Here is a 25,826-nt window from a genome sequence, read left to right as displayed (position 1 = left end):
GGACTGAATACCCTGGCGGTATGTGGGCCAGCAGATGCACCACCTCCACGTTTCACCTCCTCCCTTCTCAGGCAGGCAGGTAGGGAGGGCAGGGACACCCAACAGCACCTCTGTCATTAGGTTAGTGGGGGCAGGGGGTTGACATGAGGTCACACACACGGCTAACGCAGGACAACCTGTGCCCGATGAACCATTACCAAAACAGTTCCCATGTGCAGAGTTTAATATGTGGGAAAAACCACCACAAAGCCCCTCGCTCTCCACGCACAGATACAATTCAACCGAATGAGGGACTGAATCACCTGCGCCTCAGCACTACACAGAATGAGCTGAAAAACGGGGAGCAGAAATATAAACTGAAGCGCGCGAGAGCTGCAGGTGGCTGTGTCCCTCAGAACAACGCTTGGTCTCAGTACTGGCATCAAATAGACTGAACGTTCATTAACAGGAAAATATTTTGAATTTTATTTTTTCACGTTATTATCAAGTACACAATTACAATAATGTCACACATCCCTATATGATTCTATGTATTTTGTTTTTTTCTTTTGTCTTTTTTACAAAGTGTACAGAGGGAAGGACGTATACAATATTTAACAGGGTATTTTCTACAGAACAATAATTTATATTATGTCCTTGTAAAAATCTGTACCTTTTTTAAACATTAAACTGAAACATCCATTTTATAGCATTTGCTAAGCAAATTATTTAAGAATTAAAACTAACCTGTAACTAATGTCAGTACATTAACAATAACTATAATTTCATTTTCTCTTTATACAGACAAATACATTTTACAAAAACCACTTGACCAAACCTTTAATTATTAAAAAAAAGTTTCAACATTGTGCTTTAAAAAAAAAAGTGTGTATGATTCCAGGCTACGTAAGAGAAAGAAAACGTGTAAAATTGTGTTCTCTGTCTTTCAGCTTATTTAAAAAAATAAAGTTCGAAATGGCTAAAATCCTCGGCAATGCTATGGGAGTTTATGCAGATTTTGTACACTTTTCAGGTTTCCAGTTAGAAAATGCTTGAACATAAGGGGCGGGGTGGGGTTGGGGGGAAGACACAAAGGGAAAACGCGCACTGGGTTTTACTGCATCTGATTTGGCAGCCAGTGGGCAACAGCCAGACAGCTACGGCCACGTAGAAAATCTGCTCGACTTCACGTGGGATTTCAAGGAAGGCACAGCGCAGCACACCTGGGGATTACACACTAAAGGCTCACAGCCCATTAGTAGCAATATTATACAAGAGCGCATTGGACAAGTCCGGGGGCACTGCCAAGCAAGCATCAAAAGAAAAAAAAAAATTATACAATAAAGGTAGTGACACGGCATCTGACTCTCCTGAACTGCAAATTAAACACAAGTATTTCAGCTTACAGGGAAACAGAAGGGCTGAGCAGGAACAGGGCTCGGGAAGATAACTAAATACAAAAGGCTTAGAAGATGCACATCTGAAAGGAAACCTTTGTCCCTCCATCACCCCAAACCTGACACCGTCACTAAAATTCCTGTTCCATTTCAACAGGAGGTTTGCCTGCCTAGAAACAAGAGTCAACAGCAGGCCATGCTCCAAACTCTTCCCATTAGCGAATTGTTGGTCACAAATCTACCCTAAGCTGGCAGGCAGCTGCCTCCCAGTTCTGCAATCCATCGTCAGCCAGTGGCTTCGGGGGGAATCCGAGCAAGGGGAGCAGGCCTGGGGCCTAAAATCTGGCATGTACTTAAGTGGTTTGGGTTTTTCGCTCCACAGTTGTTGTTGAGGTACACGACTTCGTGCTTGGTACGTTTATGCTGCAATTAACAAACGACATGGCGCTATTTTATAATAGTCTTCAGGTGGCAAAATTGCATATAATAATTGTAATGTTCTCCCAGCTGTCTATAAACAGATTACAAGAACTGGGTTAATTCTGGATACTGTACTAATTAATAAACAGCAGCTTAACACGGCTGCTAATGGCTCAGGAAAAACATTCAATTTAGAAACAGTTCTATCATAAGTTATTTTTCTTATTAAGGATATCTACATTAGAACACCTCTACTCCTTCTGAATGCACCTGCTCCACTCCATCCCCCTCTCAAGCCCTCACTGTAAAGATCTCATTTCCAAAATAGAGGCACCTCTTGGTCTTAAATTTTGTTCTCAACCAACTCACAATAAAAGCGTGACTTGAACCACAAACTGTTCTTTCAAAGAAATAGTGATATACATAAAAGCATTACGTTTGAGGTACGTTTACTGGCACGTACAGACAGCTGCCATCTATTAACTCTGCGGATGGAACAACAGTATTTTATGTTTCCAACACTAAGATAGCAGTAAATTGGAAAAAACCCAACTCATTTTTTAACAGGCAAAACCTTTCAAAGACAAAGAAGCACAGAACAATAAACACATGCGTACATGAGCATACTTTTGAATTCGCCAAAGAAAGTTAACGAATGCCCCAAACCACTTTTTAAAAATTTTTATAGGTGAAACCTGAATTAAAATGCAGAACGGTTTTCTGCAATAAAGTCACATGTGTAACTCCTCAAATGGAAAATAGTTTACCTTCCACAAAGTCTGTATAGTCAAAACAAGACAACGAGGTGGGCCCTACTGACTTCATCTTCAGCATCACAATTCCCCATTTTATACACACCTCTGACAATTTTATCAAGAGAAATTTCGTATTTTTAAAATTCACGACAAAACTGCATTAACATGGACACTGTGAGTATCAACGAGGTCAGTAAGACAAATATACTTAAATAAACTATTACGGTTGAAAAATTCAGTAAGAGACAGGGTTTACTTTATTAAATGCAACTTTATTGTTGCCATCTTTTCTTCATTTATTAAACAAACTGAATAGAATTCAGAACACGCTATTGAACAAAAAGTATAAAAGTCAACTAGAAGCAATAATCCTATTTTTATACAGCAACAAATCAAATGCACAGTATGTTTTTTTTGTAGTTTTGTGTGTGTGTGTGTGATCGCAGGTGATTTGCTTTAAAATAAGCTAACTGCCCGAAAGGCAAAATTCCTTTATAATTCCAGCCGTAAGTCTGTGAAAGAGACTTTAAGGCAGCCCAACATCTTTATGATGCCGCATAATGTGCTGGTTCTTCTCTGAAGGCCTTCGGAAACCTTTCTTGCAATACTCACACCGGTGAGGGTAGTCTTTTGTATGAATGGAAATAACATGCCGTTTGAAGCCTGAGGCGTCTGTAGTGCTATACTCACAGTACTCACACTGATAAACCTTCCTGCCGCTGTGTGTTTTCATGTGTTTTTTCAGCTCATTTTGTTGCCTAAATCCCTTCCGACATCTCTTGCACCTGAATGGAAGATCCTTTGTGTGAACTGAGAGTATGTGACGGCTCAGAATGAAGGGATCTGCAATCTTAAAGTCACAATGTCTGCATTGGTGCAACTTTTTACCCTTATGAGCCGCCACGTGTTTTTTCAGTTCCGAAGGCCTGTGAAAGCCTTTGTCACACATATCACACTTATGAGGATAGTCTTTTGTGTGGACTGAAATTATGTGTCGTTTCAGATCGCTCGAGTTTGAGCTCTTATGGTCACAATGCAAACACTGATGTGTTTTACTTTCTTGATGCATAAGCGTATGCTGCTGTAGCTCTTTGGTATCTGAAAAAGTCTGGAAACAAATATCGCACTTGAGTGGCGTTTCCTTACTGTGTTTAGTCTTTACGTGCGTTTTCAAGTTAGAAGAGTCGGCAGAGCGGTATTCACAATATTGGCACTGGTAGGGTTTCTCACCAGTGTGGATTCGCATGTGCTTCTTGAGCTCTGACGGATGGCGAAATCCTTTGCCACACTCCACGCAAATGTGAGGAAAGTTCTTGCTGTGGACAGCTAAAAGGTGATGACTCAGCAATCCTTGTTCTGCTGTCTCATAATCGCAGAATTTGCACTTGTGCGTTTTATTAACTCCTTTGTCCCTGTGCACCAGCTTGTGAGTAAATAAAGTTCCCGCATGAGAGAAGCTTTTCCCACACTCATCGCACTCAATAAGCTTTTCTGTTTTGTTGGTCAGCTTATGACTCTCTAAGTGGTTATGTAAACTTATTTTTTTATTTGTAGTGTAATCACAGTCTGTACACCTGTATTTCTTCTTAGTAAGAAGGTGCTCCGGGTGGTTTTTCATGTGCCTTTTCAAGAAACCTCTAGATTTAAATTTCTTTCCACAAATCATGCAGGGGTAGACTGTCAATGGGTGACCATCAGGGCCAATGATTATTGCTGAAAAACAACAAGAAACCCTTCCTCAATATTATACAATAATATTACGCTTCAATAAATGTCATATTTCAACCTTCACAATAAGCTGAATTGTTAAATAACATCAGAGTCAGACACACACACTACACTACATAATAGAATAAACTCAGGTAGGAGAAATTGAGGGAGTTACTACTTTCATTCATTATTCTTATCAGGAGAAAGGAAATACTGTTTTTTTATGGAGACAACCAAAGCATCACCCAGCTGTTCTTCACTTTAGATAATCCTACTTTGAAGAATTCTGACTGAGCTCACGCATTAAACACACGCAGAAACGGATGTTGGTGCAAAGAACAGCAGCCAACTTGTTAGACTGAGTATTACATAGTAAGCATAATACATGACCTTCTTCGACTTTCCACAATGTGTAAAATTTAATCTGGTAGTTGAATCACCTACCGCTGACTACAGTTCATATGTCTCCAAACTAACACCTCCTTCTTGTGCCATCTGTCACAGTTACAATCTGAACAGGCATCGAGCAGGAATCAATGAGAACACGTTTCACTTACAGACACCTCAAAGCTTTGGAACTTATTTGGACTCATCCATCGGCCTGATTTGTTTACCCTGAATTTGTCTAGGCATGCTAAAAAGCTCTCTTTTCCAAAAATGTTTTAGAAGGAGAACTGACTAGGTAGCTGGAAATAGAAAAAGCAAACTTCAAGATTAAAATTTGCGTGGTTTACTAATTCAGTGCTAGACAAAAGAGAACTCCTACAGTTAAGTCACAATTTGGAAAGAAACTTTTAGTATCATTTAAGGCAAGGCTACTAAAGAAAACAGTCATGCATTTCTTCAACTTTATCAGACCAAATAAATCATTCAGACCATAACATACAAACAGCAGAAATGAAATCATGCCAAAACAGCGCACCTGTTCTTACAGATGCAATTAAGAACACTGGCATGAACATCAAGGCAATTCATTTCACAATTAAAACAGAAAAGGGTATAGAAGTTATACTACCTATTACAACACATAATGTTCAGATTTTCCAGTTACTTATTGAGCTGATATAACAAAATGTGGTGTTCTACATATGTTCAAAAAGCGTTTTTAAAAAGTACTGGGACAGAACACATTATCTAACATCACCTTTAAAAAAGTAACATTTAACATTAAAATTGGTGTGGCAAGTTAAGTATACAGATTTTTAACCTTTTGCTATGATACTGATTTTTTTCTACATCAGGGACTGTTTCCTGTAAATCACGCCCCAATCCAAATGAACTGTCTATTGAAAAACTTGAAAATAAAATACGCATTCCCTTATGATACAGAAGTGTTGTCAACAAAGTAACTCCCCAAATAATCGCTGCTTTTTACAAGACGCTGCACAGCCCACCAGCAAAATAAATCTGGTTTTGGATAAGCATCTAGAGGAACCGGAGTATCACCAGCCACTCACCTGTTTGATACTGCCTGGACTCAGGTCTCCTTTTTTTCTTTGGTTTTTGCTTAGCCAGTCTTCCAAGTCCAGCTGACTCATCTATGTGCAAAAGAGCACTTGCAGTGCCATTCCGACTTTCAATGCCATCATTATTATTACCTAACAAGATAAGTTAAACAGTTATCTACCGTCATCACTCTACAGTTTATTCGAGCAACAGACTCTACGATGATAACGGAAGAAACTATAAACTATTATCTGGACATCTAATCAAACCATAATGATGCACAGGATGCGCTGCAAAACTTCTCTATATGTAACTTAGGAATTATGTGTGATATTATGACCCTGGAAGCACTGGCTTTGTTAAGCTAATTTTACAGGAGTACACAATTTACAGCAATTAATGGTTTTCCATTTTACAAAGAGTTCTCGTTTAAATGCAAGATTTTTTGCATTTCTTTGGTTGCTAATTATGCCCAACATGTTTAACATCAGTAAACAGTAGCACGTCACAGTATTTACTGTGCCCTGTTTTCTTCCTAGTCCTGAAATACATTCATGTGTGAGCTCCCATTCACTTCTGGACATCTGAACTCACCTGACTGAAGTTTCTCACACACCAGCTTTCAGAACTGGAACTGTGATCAAAGAATCGTTCTGAACAGCCCATAACTTGCACACAAAGTACACGACTTACTCTTTGCACACCTGATGCTTTAACACTTACAAATTCTCTCTACTGGGAACAAAGAGCATGCTCTGTATTGTATAATAGAAAAAGAAGGAAATAATCTTTGCCTCACAGAGCTTCGTGTTTGCTACACAAATGGTATCACTGGATGCAAAACAAATAAGAAAATTACAGATAAATATATCTATATATTTGGGAAGGTATTTACTGGCAATCAGTTTAACATTCATCATTTAAGGGTATAAATAAATTTTAATAATAAATTTCACAGTTAAGTATTTACTTGAATCAATAGAAGGCAACAGTTCCAAGGGAAAGCAAAGCACGCAAATGAGAAAGGAAGATTGAAGTGGACAAAAGTGCAAGATGCTCAATAGCTGTTTCCTTTGTAGTGTGCCGAGAATGAATAGTCACAGTTAACGTAAGAATAAACGCACGATTCTGAGCCAGAAACAGGCACGTGTAGAGCCTGAAGATTCAGATCTATATGCTGGCTCAAGTGTTGAACAGCAAATGTGGCAAGTGACAAATGCTGAAAATGAAAACCCATTTCACATCTTACGTGCAGGAAGTTTGCAACAGGTGCATGGAGTCCTTCTAGAGTATAACACAAAAAAGGCCCCAAACATCTTCTACTACTAGAATAAAATCACAAAAACTTTCTGCAATGTAAAGCAGAGTGGGACTGGGCTTTGCTACAATACAGCAACAAACTACATCTAACATTTCAAGATGCCACTGTTATCAGCTCTGCCATCAGAGTTCTGAGAAGTGCAGATGACAAATCTCCGCCATTTTCATGCCTCCATGCTTCACTATTCCTTCCCTTTCCCACCACCTTGCATGTTAGGTTGCTTACTGCTGACAGTGCAATGACTTCACTGTTTCCCACATTTTTCAATTCTCCTTTCAATTCCATCTCTCTGTTCTCAGTACACTCTGCTCCATTTTCTTCTTCTCCAAAATCACTGAACTTTCAGTCTACAACTGTTGAGTTCACTTCATTCCTTTTTTAATTCGCATTCACCGTAGCTTCTCTCCTTTCTTCTTCACTCAAACCATGCTCACTAGTCTATGGCCAAAGATAAGGCTGTGGGTGCACTACCATCCACCTCCTAAGCAACCTCCAACACACGCTGCTCCCCAAAATCTTGCCCTCTCTTGACTTACATCCGTGATTCCAGCCCCCATCGCATTCTCAGCACTTTTCTGCCATTTGTTTGCTGGCATCATCACCACAACCCTCGTCATGCAGACATATAACCTAAGTTCTGTCCTCTACTCCACTATTTCTTTTGCTTCATTTACTCAAAGTACGTTTCGAAGGAGAACGGGACAACACAGAAACATTTCTGAGATTTTGCTCTACCAGCTTATGTGAGTTTTGGAAATCAGTTTGTGCATGTGTTGGTGCTCAGATATTAATGTGCAAGAAACATGGCTCTGCATGCTGGAAATGTTCTCGAGGTTCTGCTATAATTTTAAGATGTCTCCTTCCAGCTTCTTTTTTGTGAATCAATTAATTATTTCCATTAGTTAAATCACATATTTATATGTTCCTTCTAGAAAGCATTTAAATCAAGCCAGAGGTCAGTGTTGCTTTCCACTATTACACTGTATCTCACATATTCCCATCTGCCTTCTCTTTCCCCCCCCAAAATAAAAACATTCAGTTCTACTCCCAAGCCAGATCTTACTGTGTCCTAAACTGTGAAGGACAGGTGTACTTGAGGTGCAATTTTTCAGCTGAAAGCTCGTGTACTTCCCCTTCTACATCATGAAAATATGAAGGAAAATGCCTGTTAAAATAGGAATAAGAACCTGCCTGCCTTACAGATTCTCTCTGCTTAAGGCTCATTATGCAAAGAAACCATTCTTAAACTACAACTTTAAAACGAAAACTGAAACTAAACTTTTAAAAATAAACATACTGCCCTCCAAAAAACAATCCCCAACATTTTGCTACAGACAGTATCACCAGGAAGAACTCTTTAAGCATTACCTACCATAAGCTGCTGCCCAAGCTATTGGCATGAAAGTTTTAATTTCAGTGTCATCAATTTGCTGTTCATGGGCCACTGCTGCATCCTCCTCTCCTACAATCACTTCCATATAGACCTCATCAGCTATTTCTGCAACATCTAAGAGAAAAAAAAGTCAAGAAAAAGTTAATAGGAACACTGAACTGTCGAAAATTAAAATCCTTGCTCCCAAATGAAAGCCACCTACTTACTTAAGTCTTCATCTTCATGCTGAGAATCATTTACAGTCATGTAAACCATTTTCTCCCTTGGAATACGAATACTGCTATTTTGATCGAGTAATCCGACTGCGTGGTCATTCTCTGGCTCGCTCTCCACAATGTCTACTGTGCCCCCTAGTTAGGAAGACCAGAGTAAAATATTTTAAATACACTTGGTTCAAGCTCTGTGCTAAACCACAGAAAACTGGAAGTTTCTCACTCTTTAACATCAGACCCACAGCTCTTTACAGATGACTTGAGAGAAACCACAGTCTCTACTTATGCAAAATTTCAAATGTCAGGGTGGAGTATTCCAAAATGAGCATATTTTACCTAAATCATCTTCTCCAGGATCTGCTTTGAATATATAGACCTTGATGACTTCTGGACAAATGCCATCCACTTTACAAGAGCCACTTTCTGGCTCTGCTTCCATGGTAATTTCAGCAGAACCTTCTTGTTCTATCTTACCAGCATCATCCACTACAAAAACAAGTTATTACAATTATCCAGTCATCTACAGACAGACATATATGAAAGACGTTATTACTCAAATTTGGAAACAGTTTAAAATTACATTGTGATAAAGAACCTATGCATAAATATCTTTTTCATATCCTTGAAAACAACGACAATAACCACAGAAATAAATTCAAGCCATATCTTCTAGTTAAGGTGGAAGTGCAAGAGTGCTGCAGTGGTATGACTAGAAGCATGAGGACCACACCAGGCAATGCTAATAGGGAAATAATGACCGGCCTCAAGATCATGGTAGGAAGAAACTGCACATTAGTACTTACTCTGTGGCATATTTCACTTATTCTCAGTTGTAATTGCATTCTCCTTCACAACTAACATGCTATTAAGTGGTTTTTTCAAAAGCATTACCTATGGCTCAACCCCATCTCTAACACAAGCCAGTCAGGCCTGGTTCCTTGCAAAGCAGTGTTATTGGTGCTTCTTCAGCTGACTGGAGAGGAAATCAAAGTGAAAACTCCAGGAAGAAAACTCTCCACTTCTCTCTCACGCACTCAACAGCTGAGGGATCGAGCGCAGTGTCAAAGCACAGCCCTGACGCTACAGCACTGCTGAATCTGTTTGACTAATTGTTCACAGTGCCCTTACTGAAAGGGAATTGCACTGGATTTTATGCTGTAGCCCTCTATATTCTCCTTACGACCATCTCAAATTTTGCTCTCTTCCTTCCAGAAGCACACCAACACCACGCTTTAGTTTGACTTGCCATGACTTGCTTTGGCCTCCCACACAAACGTGGCCAACAGCCAGCTTTGTGAGGAACACATTTCTGATTTTTAAGATGTACTCCACAGAGGCACATGCATACACGCACCACCTTCCTTTACCGAAAGTTGATTTTCAATACGCATTCACGAAAATCAAATCCAGCATCTCAAGACCTTCAGAGAACCTCTCAACTTCAGAAGCCTCAGAAGTTTCTTGAGTGTTGAGATTATTTAAGAATTCTTAACATCATGTCATACTTTCATCATTTGTGACTTCACTGTTGATTAAGTCACTTCTGGAGGCTGACATGGCTCCCCTCAGAGCCATGCATAACTTCAATTCATTACAAGGCATGAACTTTATACTAAACCAGGTATAAGAACTGCCCCATAAATGCTGTACAATTTTTAACTACTGTGCCTAGCACATACAAAATACTTAACAAAGTATGCTCATTTTACTAGCACTCATTTAACTAGCCTCCTAACTAAGTCATAGCTCTACTACTCAGTAACTGCAAGTCATCCATTTATTTTAAGATCTACTATTATTTTCCTGTCATTAGGTCAATAAATTAGCCTTTGAATTAGATAAACCAGCACATGTTCTGTCTCAGGTATCAAACACAACTCTAAGTACAATCTCTCAATCAGGCATCATTATTCACAACGAAATATGAATAACATTAAATTTATTTTAGTGCTTCATAATTCATCACCTTCCTCACCAAAAGAGCAACAGAAAAAACACTACATACTCTTATGGCAAGTTCATGATCGATGGCCACCATACAGAATGTTTCAAGCAGTATGATGTTTAAAAAATGATTTTGTGCCACACATGGCAATATAACATCTTGTAGCTGAAACCCCAAAGCATTTCAGAAGCAAAAACCTTAAGATGTTCTTTTGACTCATGTTAACAACATAGCTACACAGTACGTATATGCAGTTATTGAGCAGAATTTCATAAATTCTTTGGCATATGCATGAAATATCAAACGTCACTGGAACTCTTGACAAAAAGAAAACTTCCTTTCGTTCCTATGCTAGATTTATGTAGTCACTCTCCCATAACTTGGCTGTTTCCAGTGTCACGCACATCTACTTGGAAGGCTTTCAAATCAGCGTAGACTGATTTTACACTGCTGAAGCCAAGGGGGACGTCTGCCACCCAGCTCAACTCACGCTGGAACATACTCGAGGAAGGAAAATTATGGCTGTAGCAATAAAAGAGGAAACAAACCTATATGCGACATGTGAAAGGGGCTGGTTTCTTTTAACTACAAGTGAGTTTTTTACCTCCGTACATTAATGGAAGTATCCATTGATAACATTCACACAACGGAAGAATTCTAGATCTTAAAAATATGCCCCATTTACTCTTTGAAGTAAGTTCTCCAAGCTTCAAAGTAATCTTTTAGCCAACATGATTTTAAAAAGAAAAAAAAAAAGTCATGATATAATTTGGAGTTTATTTATCCCTGATTTCCCTCTATATTCAACAGCGTTTTCAAAATGTAACAACTGGCTTAAATATTTTTAACAGCACCATTAAACTGTAAGGAAATTCATGTGTAAGAATATTAGGCAAACTTTTCTCATCTGAAAGGAAAATATTTCACTCTCAGCAGGTAGTAAAACTTGAAAAACTGAAGTACCTGAAGGGCTTAAAAAGTTATAGTATTTGCAGAATAGTAGCAAACAGGTAACAGGAAAAGTAGGGTGGAAAGAAAAAGGTAGGAAAAAAGATAAAAATCAGAAGAATCATAAAATCATTTTGGTTGGAAAACACCCTCAGGATCAGAGCCCAAGCATTAATCCAACACTGTCACTAAACCATGACCCTAAGAACCTCATCTATGCGCCTTTTAAACACCTCCAGCGATGGTGACTCAGCCACTTTCCCTGAGAGAAACAAGGGGAAACAGAATGGGTATCTATCATACAAAGCACCATTTCCTTGCAGTCTTTTACTCCTAAGTACAAAAATCCAAATATTTGTAACTGTCCCTATTTTTTAATGGCTTCCATAAGCTTTTACATTTATTCTTTCCTACCATTTCTCCTCTATATGGGGTTAATGAGGAAATAAAAGGATTGTAGAAGACAACATTCGCTTAAGGACTAAGAAACCTTCCATCTTTTTCAAGTATACACTGCTCACTGCTAAATAACATACTGAAACAATTCTTACAAATATTCTAAGAAAGCCTGTCTCTGCACCAGTTTAACAGATCTTAAAATCTGTCTATGGAGCAATTTGATGAGAAATCATCTATTTTATCAGCCTTTATGTTCCCAAGTGATTCTTTGCTGCTAAAAAAAATGCGTATAATGGGATATTTTCCTGCTTACAAAATAAATAACCCTATTTAACCATTCTTAATGAAAAAGGCCACTGCTAACTATTATGTTTTCTCTCAAACAGATAAAAAGCATGCTGTATTCCCCAGACAGACTTTCTTCAGTTATCTGTGACAGAAACATTTGACTTGTACTTCACTTGATAGCAGAGAATTTCTCATCCACTGAAAAAGTTATTTTCACTGTCCAGTTATTTCTTAAATGGCAAAGCAGGTATCCTAAGCTGTGGGAAAACAGAAATCTGTTCTGCCAATGCCATTGCCACATGGTCAACAGTACACACTACGCATCTGAAACTCCCCTCAGGGCAGCAGTCTAGCAGAGACCTTCCTGACCACCACACTGGTATCTAACACTTGTCCTTCTCATACTGCTGTCCCCAGCACACAAACCAGACAAAGCTCCAAGGTATCACTCAGGGAACTCTCATCTCCCCCACCTCTCTCTCATGGTCACCTCCTGAGCAGCCTCGGTTGCAACAGTGGCTGGTGACGTTCCAGTGGTCAGGCAGAAGCTCGGCAGCAAGTTCTACCTTACAGAAAGAAAAAGTAATTTCCTGCAACTTTTAAGAACCTCCAGGGAAAAAAGAGGGGAGTACTTATTCATGCTAAAAAAGCAAATAAAATCATTTTGTGTTCTTGTCTGGAAATCTACCGGATGGCTCTACTGAAGGCATGAACGTTATAGCTTTGTTGATCAGATCCACTGCTTTCAACTTAAGCATCCAACGTGGATGAGAAAAGATAGGTTTCACCCATAGCGATGAAAAGATGCAATCATTATTCTCTCTGAGTACGCTGGGTTCTGATTCTGTAATGAAAAGTGCTAATTCAGAGACAACAAACAAAAGATATGCCTAACTCAGAGCAAAGTAAGGATATGGATGGACGTAACAAAGCCCTTGTACTAGCAAACATCTTGTAACTTCCTAAAACTGCAGCTAAAACTTTGTGAGGTCACTCGTCCCTTTCTCCACACCCCCCTTGTCAAACCTCCCTTGCGCCTCACCATTTTTACTGCAATTAAACACGAGTATTATCAGAATACAACTTTTTGTCTTATGGAACGAGTTCATGCCAGAGCATGCGTCTTTCTTTGCCAAATAGAATAAAATCAGACAAGCAAAAATCTTAATTTCCATCTTATGGCCAGGTGTAAAGCAATACTTTCCTTGGTTAGTAAATGCTGGGCGGGGGGGGGAGGGGCAGTGTTGTTGTTTTGACAAACACTAGCTAATCTCACCATTACTGTTTCATTTATGGAGAAACTATTTTCCAAGTCTCAAAATTTGCTACTAAATAATTAGTGCCAGTGTGAGTCAGTACACAATTTATCCTTTCCTGACCAAACTCATGAGCTGGCTTGTTATGGCATATGTGAAAGAAAAAATGATTTAGCAAACTTCCTGGGCCCTTTTCAAGCTACTAACTAGTAGCAGTTTGCATGCTTTGTTGAATAAGTATCTGATTCTGCTCTGCTTTAAGTGCCCCAAATCTACCATTGATCAAAAATGAAGCTTGAGGGCAAAGACAAAGTATCCAAGAAAAAAAGGTAAGTACATCAAAAGGTAAGTGATAACATAAGCTGTGCCAAGAAACGTTATCTTGGAAATGAAAAAAACAAAGGCATATCAATGCAGAAACTAAATTAAATCTAAATGGGAAAAGAAATATTATAATACTGAGTTTATTGAAGCAAAGCCACAGAATGAAACCTACTGGGACTATACTTTTTGAAAAGACAAACCAGTCTGAAATCAAGGTAAAAAGACAATACCAAAAAAGTGCACATAGGTTAGTCATTAAAGCTAAGAAAATTATCTTATTTTAAGAAAATCTATGTAGATTCAGTTCATTAGGGACAAAAATGTAAATGCTTAAAGAGAGACACAAGAAAAAGACAGCAAGAAGATTTTGCCAATAACTTCCACTGAAGAATACAAACTGAGAAACCTTCCACAGAAAGAACACAAACTGTCATCCTCTGTTTCTCAAGTGCCTAGATAAAAGAAGATGGGCAAAAGCATCCTGAAGAACACAGTCTAGCTCCCAGATTTGAGAATCAGCTACATCAGGCTACTGCAATGGCAGACAAAATTACATTCCAACACCTGCCCCAGCAGTCCAGGGAGGTTTGCCAGAATTAAGCATGAATTTACAGGTCAGGATGAAAAATCAAAAACTAGGCTGATGTTACTACCTTTAAAAAACCATCTAAGTTCAACTGAAGAACTGAGACAGTCAACAGATCAATAAACACATATACTAGCAACACACACACACACAGAGAATAAAATTAATTCAAATAATATTTTCCATACAACAAAGAGACTATTTGGCAAGATAGTCTTTACTTCACAGAAAAGCACCAGACTGGCTTCACAACCAGAAGAACTTGTTATGCAGGCTTTAAACACAGTAGGTGGTAATAGGGAACTTCACTTTAAAATGAACTGTAGAACATACTCAACATTTTAAACACAAATAGAGAGGATGCATGTTTTGCAGCATAACCATTATTTTAAATGCTGGCTTATTTAAGGTTCTGAATCTAAACAAAGTACATTGCAAGACTATCACGAAGCAATATTAAATAGAGTATGAAACTGCAGAAACACATGACTGAAAACAGAGAATATCCCAGCACAGATGAACAATGAAATTCCTGTGTCTTCTGCCAGTTACCACCTGTTGACGCCTGGTATATCTAAGACGACTTCCTAGCTGAGTGGGTACATTAGGGGTCATGCAATACAGCACCCACCAAGACATTCTGTCCTCATTCAGCCACTGGCAATGGTTGAAAGGGACACGCACCTACCCATCCCTCTGACTTGAATTTACACAGACACAGTTTGCAAAGTGTTCCCATGACAGCAGCCCCACAGGCCTCACACTGCTGCCCGTGCTGTGGGATGACAACCTGCAGCAGAGGGGTGAGCAGAGAGACAGGAGCAACAGCATCTTCAAGAGCTAAGTCAGGGATAAGAACCAGGTAAGGATCACCACCAGAGTCTTGACACAGTCAGGCCTAAATCATCCTTAAGTGGATTATCCACTTTGTTGCCTAACTATGCCACAGGTGTGGAAGCATTTGGGCTGCTTTCAGCTGACCTAACTTGGGTCCAGACCCAGAAAGTTGTATCTGTACCATAACGTACAGAGTGCATTTATTTATGAGTTTGGATGAATGCTATTTCAGAGAGCAGCATCCCTGATCTATTTCACCTCAGTACGATCTTGCAGCTTAATTTTACAATATTGTGTGTGTTATCCATATTTTGCATTATCCCATTTCATTGTTTTCCCAGATAATAGAGAATTATCTGTATCTCATATAAACTCAAAACATGGCTGCACAAGGTTACTCATGGAACACAAGAGATGATAAATTAAGAAACACAGTGATCCTAGGCAAGGAGAAGCAACATTAAAATCCATAAGTACAGAATATAAAATTAAAACAAGTTATTATACATTTCAAAAAAGTGTCCAAAGGGGGAAAAAACAAAATAGAAAAAAAAAAAAGGTAACTGAAGCAGAGCATGAAGTATGCCTCATCAACAGAGTCATTTAATGACAGAAAAAAGTGAAGTGCCTGAAATGGCAATTAACCAAATCAGCCTAACAAAGCTTTTTGATTTCTACGACAAACAAATGTTCAGCAGTGACACTGATGTGATGTTCCCAGGTTATGCATTGAATAAGCATTATAAGTAACATACTTAAGAGTAAGCTCTAGTTCGCACGAATGGATATCCTCAGCAGAAAAAGGACTGATGATATGCTCTGTTTTTCTCCACCCTCTACTTTTACATCTTTTGAAATATGATTGAACATGATTGTGCCAGTGTTCCTAAAGTAGACGAAGATATTCATGGTTGCTCCGCAGCTGTGAGCAGTGATAGCTACTCTTTTTGTTAGCAGCATACCTCCGTCCTTTGCTTAATCAAAAGAAGAAAGCACATTCTAACAGCAAAGAAAACCATATTGTTGCCTGTATCTAACTATAAGAGAAGTGGAGGGGGCCTAGCAAAAAACAGGACAAAGATAACAAATTGTCACGTGGAGTTCCAAAAAATGGGGTTTTTTACTTTCCCTTTTCCATGAATTTTTGTTTGTTTGTTTTCTTAATGTCTTGGCAGTAATCTCAGTAACCTGCATATACATTCATTTTCAAACAATGTCACTTTCATTTTCTTTCAGTTCTTACTAATATATGGAATTTAGTTTACCAGAATTCTTACTCTTTTGTTCATATGCTATAAAATGCTACAGAAATAATTTATAATCAGACATGCATTTGCCAGTATTTCTCTCCATTAACTTCACCAGCATTTTTAGCTGGTACATGTTCTTAAAAATATCCCCATTTAAGTGCATTTGTGAGATGTGCATTTCATTAACTAATACAGAAAATCTCCCTCAGATATTTCAAACACCATCTAAGCCCATATAGTAAGAATTTCAATGGCTTTACCCAGACACTTACAGGAAATCATAAGGTAATCTTCACAATTGCCCTTTTCATCTTGATGTTCCACAGGGATTCCATTGGCATCGATCACTGCCTCTGATGCACAGTCTGCCACCAAGACTTCTTCAGAAACAACATCTGTTCCCAGAGTATCAGTAACAATATCTGCCTCTTCAACGTTATCATGAACTACGTGTTCTACATGTCCAACTTCAGGTACATGCATTGACTCGCTTGTCAGTACATGTTCTGGTATAGACATTGCTTCTGCTGTTATGTCAGAAGCTAAAACATCATCTGGGACAGTGCAATGAGCCAGAGAAACCTCTTCGGCTACGTCTGTGTCCAGCACTTGTTCAGGAATAATGACAGTTTCAGCTACGTCTGGCTCCTCCATGATGTCTGGGCACTGAACATCCTCGATAACAACATCCTCAATGACATCTTGGATTACTACAGAATCTGGATCATCAGGAACAAAATTATGCACAGTTATATCTGAGTCGACTACATCTGAAACAAATACTGTTTCCTGTACTTCCACAACAATCTGATCTCCATCCATATGTCCTGCATCAGCTCCTGAAAAACATGATTAGAATAGCAATTAAATTGCAAAACTAACTCAGATTAAGTGGTTAATAATTGGAATTACTTCTGTTTTACTTCAAGTCATGCATTATGCTGCAATTTAGTAAAACAGGCATAATAGCCTATAAGCATTTAAGATAGGCAGATATATGGGGAGCTGATAAAGCAAGTCCTCAGTAGGTGCTAACAGAACTAAGATGAACATTTTCTCTCCTGGAAAAGGTTACAATTTTCAGACTCTCCCCAATATCCAAACTACTATTACTTGACAAAACAGCAACTCATTCATATTGCTGAGTAACAAAAACACCCAAAAATCGAAAGTGACTACTCTATACGAAAGCATTGATGCAGCACAGCACTCTTAAGCAAAGACAAAATTAACGATAAACAGTCAACAGTATCTAATGTGAACACTCTTACCCACATGTTATCTCCTAACTGACCTGTTGGATCAAAAAATGCATTTGGCTCATGTGGCTGCAATTCAAGCCCATCTTCATCCATGGCCTTTAATTCTCATCAGTCACAGTGTCTGTAAGAGGTAAAGAAGAAAGGTTATTTAACTTGTATTATGCTATGAATATTGCCTCTTCCTGTGCACTGAAAAGCAGAAATTTTGGGTGCATGGCAGTTAACAGATGACATCTCTTGACTTTAAGATGGACCAGGTTTCACTCAGGGTACTTCTGTTTGGGATCCCAGAAATACTATTCTAGAACACCAAACACCTAGGGTCTGAGTAAGGGGAGTATGAGCTCCAGCACTCCAGGTCTATTTCTCAAAACCCCACAGCTCCACAAACATAGAAGCAGCTGATAAAGGGATATGAAAATATGATCTCCTTATAATCTTACAAAGAAAAAAATAAAAAAAGACAAAGTCTAGACAAGTTCACTCTCAAGTCTCTTTTGGATGATGAGTCGTTGTCAAATCAGTGTTGTCGAATCAATAAAGTTTGATAAGGTAAGTTAAAGGCAGACAGCCAATAATCTGAAATGCACATGGCTTTTGATTCCCCTCTGTCCATACTTGGGCACTCAGGAAGAAGTTACTATCATGTGACTTCAGGAATTGAAATCATAAATGTAAACTGCTTCCAGAACATAACACCATCTGTTTTCAAGCCCCAGATGTGTGAATATTTTAAAAACTCCTGCCCCAAGACAAAGTACCTGTTTGTTTTTGTATTAAAAAATATTACCAGTTCTCAAAAATTACCAATGCCATATGCTACCAGATTTCTTTGAACAGAATGTTAACATATCTTCAATGCATAATAACAACCTAAGATTTCAATTTTTTTAACAAAACTACCAAACAAGACCACAAAGTTAAAATACCTACTAAAATCTGAAACTGCAGTCTAAATTTCGCTGCTTACATATGTGCATTATAATTAGGATCAGGCAAACTTAGTTGGGTAAAATGTGATCTAACATAAACTTGTACTACTTCCTTGCACTTAGTCCAACTAGTTTCTTAAGTGCAGAACCAGTGAGAGGCAAGAGAATGTTGCTACACGTTTCTGCTCGTGTTTCTGTAGAGATCAAGATGCAATTCTCCTTCCTTCAAACTTTTTTCACAGAGACAGGCAGAAATCTCCCCATTCCTGCGATCCTTTCACAAAAGACCTAGAAAAAACATTAAGATTCTGCCCAAGGTTTCCATAAGAATCATAATCTTTCCAAATTACATCAACTAACATTTATATTAATTAAGTCTTCATGGGGAAAAGTTCTATACAAAAGTTAACAACTATTCCAAACCACAGGCCTACAACCATAATCTGTAGCAAGCATTTTCTAGACATCACTATTTTTTCTAGCTCAACTTTCCTCAGCTCTTTGCAGCTAACCAGCTAATTTATATATGAGAAAAAAATATTTTTACAATTTGAGGGAGAAATATAGCCAGAAATTGAACTGGAGGAAAAGCAACAGCAGTCCAATAATCACAGAATCACAGAATGTTAGGGATTGGAAGGGACCTCGAAAGATCATCTAGTCCAATCCCCCTGCCAGAGCAGGAACACCTAGGTGAGGTTACACAGGAAGGCGTCCAGGCGGGTTTTGAATGTCTCCAGAGAAGGAGAATCCACAACCTCCCTGGGCAGCCTGTTCCAGCGTTCCGTCACCCTCACTGAGAAGAAGTTTCTCTCAAATTTAAGTGGAACCTCTTGTGTTCCAGCTTGAACCCATTACCCCTTGTCTTACTGTTGGTTGTCACCGAGAAGAGCCTGGCTCCATCCTCGTGACACCCACCCTTTATATATTTATAAACATCGATAAGGTCACCCCTCAGTCTCCTCTTCTCCAAGCTAAAGAGACCCAGCTCCCTCAGCCTTTCCTCGTAAGGGAGATGCTCCACTCCCTTAATCATCTTTGTGGCCCTGTGCTGGACTCTCTCCAGCAGTTCCCTGTCCTTCTTGAACTGAGGGGCCCAGAACTGGACACAATATTCCAGATGAGGTCTCACCAGGGCAGAGTAGAGGGGAAGGAGAACCTCTCTGGACCTACTAACCACCCCCCTTCTAATACACCCCAGGATGCCATTGGCCTTCTTGGCCACAAGGGCACAGTGCTGGCTCATGGTCATCCTGCTGTCCACCAGGACCCCCAGGTCCCTTTCCCCTACGCTGCTCTCTAATAGGTCATTCCCCAACCTGTACTGGAACCTGGGGTTGTTCCTGCCCAGATGCAAGACTCTACACTTGCCCTTGTTATATTTCATTAAATTTTTCCCCACCCAACTCTCCAGCCTGTCCAGATCTCGCTGGATGGCAGCACAGCGCTCTGGCGTGTCAGCCACTCCTCCCAGCTTGGTGTCATCAGCAAACTTGCTGATAGTACACTCAATTCCCTCATCCAAGTCATTGATGAATATATTGAGCAGTATTGGTCCCAGAACTGACCCTTGAAGCACTCCACTAGATACAGGCCTCCAACCAGACTCTGCCCCATTGATCACGACTCTCTGGCTTCTCTCCTTCAGCCAGTTTGCAGTCCACCTCACTACCCGATCATCCAGTCCACACTTCCTCAGTTTTGCCGTGAGGATGCTGTGGGAGACGGTGTCAAATGCTTTGCTGAAGTCAAGGTAGACCACATCCACTGCTCTGCCATCGTCAATCCACCTTGTTACGTCTTCAAAAAAGGCTATGAGGTTGGTCAAACATGACTTCCCCTTGGTGAAGCCATGTTGACTGTCCCTGATGACCCTCTTATCCTTGATATGTCTTAAGATGGCACCAAGGATAAGGTGTTCCATCACTTTCCCAGGGATGGAGGTGAGGCTGACCGGTCTATAGTTGCCCGGGTCCTCCTTCTTGCCCTTTTTGAAGACCGGAGTGACATTTGCTTTCCTAATTTTCCAAGGGGTTCCATATTTGTGTGATGTTTGGTTGGAAGGCCCCTATATTTTAAAGATTGCTGCACTAACAAATTGTTGTGGTGTCCATCTGGACATAAATCGCCTCACAATTATTCTGTCAAGCGTTTCTGTCAGAAGCACCCACTATTAACAGGAACAGCTCTTCACACAGATGCTTTTTTCCAGAACCAAGAGCAGAAGAAAAGTGTTTCTCAGCCTCAGATACAAGACATAGCTTGACTGATGGCAACCAACTTCTACCATGCCACAGAAACAAGAACGGAATAACAAGGTTTCATACGGTTATTTAAGCAATAATTATTCATATCCAAACTGGTTTACTTCTATTTATTCAGTATATGGCCAGCTGGTCTATCACAAATGTCTTTCCTATTAATCTTGTCATCTTTTCTGTGTTGTCTTCAGTGTTTAGTTTCATCTTTTCTGTTGCTTCTCCTCCAACTTCTTGTGTGCCAGTACCTACCCTATTTCCCCCAAAACAAGACCTACTCCAAAAATAAGCCCTAGCATGATTCTTCAGGATTTTTGAAGATGCTCGACATATAAGCCCTACTCCAACAATAAGCCCTAGTTACAGTTCATAAAAAAGTCAATTTAAATAGTGTCCAGGCAGCTATGCATGTTAAAAAAGACATATTTGGGAGCAAAAATTAATATAAGACCCTATCTTATTTTCAGGGACACAGGGTGTATTATGGTCATTACCTCCTCACATGCTTATTTAATTTATCCAGCTTGTAACTACAGAACACTCCCAACATTCACTCAAAGCTGTGCTACTGATCGATTTGTAGCAAAGATTGTATCAACAATTCAGAGAGGTTTTTTCTGGAGGAGGCAAGGGGGGGCATTAAGGGTTAGAAGAAATAAATGGCCTCTCTCCTCAGGTGATACACACATAAGAAGCCAGCACTTGCTGTCCAGCTCTCTGGGAAAAGTCAAGATGCTGTTTCTGCCTGTGCTTTTGAGGACTGTATTACCACACACATTAGCCTCTGACTGGCTGGGACCCAACCAGCTTGAAGCACCAGTTCACCACTAGCTACTGGAAGAACTGGCATTCGTTTTCTCCACTTCCTGCTTTCATCACCCACCTGACCACCGCTCCACCACAAATTCCTACTTCCCATGATTCATGCATACACTTTCTCTAACGCGCCCTCTCTCCAAATTCCTGACTTAGGTCTGAGTGACGCCCTCCTCCATCGTCCGTCTACCCTTCTCACCTGCAAGACCCAGAGGTTGCCACCACTACTTCGCAGCGCCCAGAACGTGCCATTTCTTCACTGCTGCCCAGATTCCAGCCGACAAACACTAAAAACAACAAGTCTGAGGTGTTCGCAATGGCGCAGTTCCATGAAGACACTGCCACCAGCAGTGACAGGCGCAGGCCTTCAACTGCACGTTCTGCACAAGTGTGGCCTCTTCTCTACTGCCAAGGCCTTGTCACCTACAGGGGCATAATATGCTGCAAAACGAAGGCTCAGTTTCTACACAAACTGAAGAAGTTTCCCAGGAGCATGAGTTTTCAAGACTGAGTCTTTAAAAGGCCACAGATGTATACTTTGGTACTCGTTCCAAAGGAGAAGGAAAAAAACCCCAACCTGAAATGAGTGAATGAGTTTCTTCCTAAATAAGGTTTCCCATAATGCTTTTTTGCACCCAGACCCAGCCAACTAATTCATATGCACAAATTCTTACTCCTGTGCAGGACCATCAAGACTTCTAAAAGCGCTCCACTAGGGCACGGACTCCACCTCCATAGAAATTTGCTGCGGCAAGAGGACCAAAAGAGGATGCAAGTGTTTAAAATAGGATTTAACTAGATTATCTAAAATTATATAGGTGCCTAAAACGAAATCTGCGGTCCAAAAAGGCATCAAGACATTCATTCATGGATGGGGGAAAAAAAATTCCACAAACATTTCCTGAAATAATTTCAAGGTTTGGACACTCTAACCAATAGATGAGAAAACACTGTCTTTCTTGCTGCTTGCTCTTCTTCTGAGCCAGCACAGGGGCCCAAAACACAGCCAGGCAAAGGAAGATACGGCATGTGGTTCTGCACCAACCGGCAGCTCCATGAGGAAGACACTGGTCTGCAACACAGGAAATACCAGAGCTGCTTCCTGAGAGCACCACACCGAACACCTCCAAATTCTCTGGCAAGCACCCTAAGCTCCATGGTACCATAAGGCTAAGAAGCAATTCCAGTAGTTCATCTTCCTGCAAGATTTCCAGAAGGGCAGAAACTCCTCTCAGTTCTGTCAAAATATTCCAGCTGACACTCACTTCAGGAGCAGGTCCTTGCGCCAAAGCGGACAGAATCAATTTTCAGTTCTAGTTTGGGAACCTAAACTCCCAAAGAGAAGCAGGTGCCCAGCCATGTCCCTACATTTAGTCCTTCTCAATGCCCCAATCTACATGGCATTTTGTTCAAATCACAGTAATTCGGGAATTGTTCTTCTGTGATTATGACAGAAAAAGCCTAGGCAGATAAAACCAGGTTTTATACCTTTGAAAAAAACTAAATACCTACATCTTCTTTACCTGGCTTGGGTCTATGCCAGCTTCACATGGATTGAGAACTAATACAACTCTGAAATACACCTATTTCCACTTGTAAGGTTAGTTCTTACGTATTGATTTTTACCTATTTATTCGGAGACTTGGCTGGTTTGGTTTTTCTGAAAGTCGAGGCAGTATTTTCAAGTACAAGGACACATAAAAAATTATATATTAATGGAAGAAATGGTATTAAGCTATGACCAATAAAGTAACCTCCAAAAATAAAAACAGATATTTTCTGAAAATCTCATCTTGGGTACAATCAGTCAAGAGAAGCTCTTGCCACATTACAATCCTTGACTCAAAAGGCCTAGCAAGGTAATAAAGATGAAATAAAAAAAAAGACAAGCTGTCACTTTTTAAAGAGAGAACAACTATAAAAATAGAGTTCCTTAGAAGAAAGAGCTTTAATATGCCACAGAAACTGTCAGTTTCTCTGCTCTCACCAAAAAAAGGAAAAAACGAAAATGGGAAGAAAGGAAAAAGAGGAAACTTCAGAAAAGCCATCCTTATGAAAAATAAATGCATAACATAGTCCTTTGCCTGCTCCTAATGAAAGAAAAGTACATCTGCTTATTTGCAGTAAGGGCATCAACCAAATACCGATGCAGCAAAACTCTGACCTTTCCCAAATCAACGCATAAACAGCAAAAATTCCCCACGTCCAAGCCCTGGCCACGACCAACGCTGAGATGACTTTAGTGTACGACTATAACAAAGTTCCCATCGTGCCTTGCCACATCCCATTAAAAATTGCAGCACGCCTTGCATGTCCCAATTGAGCGAGAGCTCCGAGCTACCCGAAGCTTCGCTGTGGTTATGAGACGGCTGTGGGTTCCGTCTACACTCTTGCTGCAGTGTCACAACTCTCCCTACGTGACCCACTTAGGGAGAACGCGATGGACACACACGCTCTCAATCACATACACGTGAAGGGTTAAAAAAAAACCCCAAACAAACAAAAAAACTATAGCATCTAATTCTTATCTTGGAAATATGTCCCATGATTATTAGGTGAAGAAATGGAAGAATATAAACAATGTTACAAATGTGACAGTGTAATCATTTAGCTGTTTATTTCTTGATGCATCTCCTTCAGTTTTGGCAGGAGAATCAGTACTGATGTTTTCATTACCATTTGATTTAAAAAAAAAAAATCAAGTATTCTCCTCTTTGTTGTAGTTCAGTGGTGTGGGCATTTCCAGAAACCAGTTAAAATAAAAAAGGGGGGGGGGGGAAGGGCTCTCCATATTTCATAGGGATGTTGTGCATTAGACAACACCTAAACTAATTCTTAACGAAACCTCAATTAGGGAAAATAACCAGTCCCTGGCGAGCCTTTGAAACTACTTTCCACTCAGCTGGGGGCCTGTGCAGGAGACGGGACAGCCAGGGGGGAGCAGAAGCCATCACCAAGGGGGAGCCCCAAGGGGCCTGGGGAGCCCCGCGCCTCCGCACCCCGTGGGGCGGCCGGGCCAAGGAGGCTGAGGGCGAACCTCGCACCGCTGCCCGGATTCCCGGCCGGCCGGCAGGAGAGGTGATGGCGGGGCTGGCGAGAAACGGCCGGCAGCCCCGGCGCGGCCGCGCAGGAAGCCGCCACGGGCCGGAAAGCGCCGAGCTCCGCTGCGACTCGCTGGCTGGCAGGCGCCGAAGCGGGGAGGAGGGAGAGCCAGGGGAGAGGAGAGAGAAGAGGGGGTGGGGAGGCTACGGGCTCTCCCTCTCCGGAGCCTGCGGCCCGGCGCTGCGATGAGCGGGGCCAGGGGCTCCCCCCTCCGGCCCGGCCCGGCCTGCGCGGAGGCACAGGCTATGGCGAGCGATTAATTCAAGATGGCGCCCGGCGCCCTCCACCTCCCCCCCCGCGCGCCGCCATTTTGTCTCCTCCTCCAGACACTCTCCAAACCCCCCTCGGCCGGGCCTGGGGCCTGGCACCGACCTCGTCTGTCTCCCCTCGGGCCCGCAACCACCCCCCTCCGCTTCCGCTCCCCTCATACCGCCTCCCCCGCTGCCCAGGGCCGCGCTGGGCGTGCGGAACGCGCCGACCCAGGCCCTGCGGCCCGCTCTTTTGCCGGAGCTCTGGCGCGGCCTAGCTGCGGCCTCCTCGGGGCCTGCGCTGCGGCCTGGTGCGGGCAGGGGAAGGCCCGGGCCGGGCCGGGCGGCGGGGCCCAGCCCCGGGGCTGCTTACCGTGCGGGTGGCGGGCGGCGGCGCTCGCCTCGGCGCGGCCTCTCTCAGCGCGACTGGGCCGAGCGCGGCGGCGGCGGCGGCTGCGGCGGGGCGGGCGGGCGGGAGGGGAGGGAGGGGCCGAGCTCGGAGCTGAGTGGAAGCGGCCAAGCTCCCCGGGCCGGGCCCGCCGTCAGCACGTCACGTCACTGCCCGAGAGAGACCCAGGAAAAGGCGGAAGGGAGCGCGCTGCCTCCGCTGCCCGCCGCCGCGGGCCAGCCGTCCGCTGGGGCCGTGGCCGCCGAGTGGGCCGGGGGCCGCTGCCGGGCCAGGCGAGCCGGCGCGGGTAGGGGTGGTGGCGGCGCGGGGCGGGGGGGGGGGGGCAGGCGCGGC

At 41.6% G+C, this 25,826-nt stretch overlaps 1 protein-coding gene across 2 annotated transcripts; it reads right to left on the bottom strand.

Annotated features, from left to right (window-relative positions):
• Positions 1-482: 482 nt before the first annotated feature.
• On the bottom strand, positions 483-25,613 carry ZFX (zinc finger protein X-linked). 2 transcript variants are annotated; one of them, XM_065628697.1, is made up of 8 exons: positions 25,458-25,613; positions 17,761-17,849; positions 16,739-17,305; positions 8,970-9,119; positions 8,628-8,771; positions 8,401-8,535; positions 5,719-5,859; positions 483-4,264 (listed from the first exon to the last, which is right to left on the bottom strand). In XM_065628697.1, the coding sequence occupies exons 2-8, from the start codon at positions 17,819-17,821 to the stop codon at positions 3,078-3,080; spliced, it is 2,385 nt and encodes a 794-aa protein (XP_065484769.1). In that variant the 5' UTR covers positions 17,822-17,849; positions 25,458-25,613; the 3' UTR covers positions 483-3,077. The 2 variants fall into 2 exon arrangements, with proteins under 2 accessions (XP_065484769.1, XP_065484779.1); XM_065628707.1 differs by lacking the exon at positions 8,970-9,119.
• Between the last annotated feature and the right edge of the window lie 213 nt (positions 25,614-25,826).

This window comes from Caloenas nicobarica, chromosome 1 (assembly GCF_036013445.1).
Source record: "Caloenas nicobarica isolate bCalNic1 chromosome 1, bCalNic1.hap1, whole genome shotgun sequence".
NCBI lineage: Eukaryota > Metazoa > Chordata > Aves > Columbiformes > Columbidae > Caloenas > Caloenas nicobarica.
The sequence above is the reverse complement of the archived record's forward strand: the minus strand, read 5'-3'. Positions and strand labels throughout refer to the sequence as shown.

Coding starts and splice junctions, on each gene's coding strand:
- ZFX (XM_065628697.1), bottom strand. CDS start 17,821: ATGGATGAAGATGGGCTTGAATTGCAGCCACATGAGCCAAATGCATTT. Junction 17,306..17,760: donor TGCATTTTTTGATCCAACAG/GTCAGTTAGGAG, acceptor CATGTTTTTCAG/GAGCTGATGCAGGACATATG. Junction 8,536..8,627: donor GCATGAAGATGAAGACTTAA/GTAAGTAGGTGG, acceptor TTTTTCTCTTAG/ATGTTGCAGAAATAGCTGAT.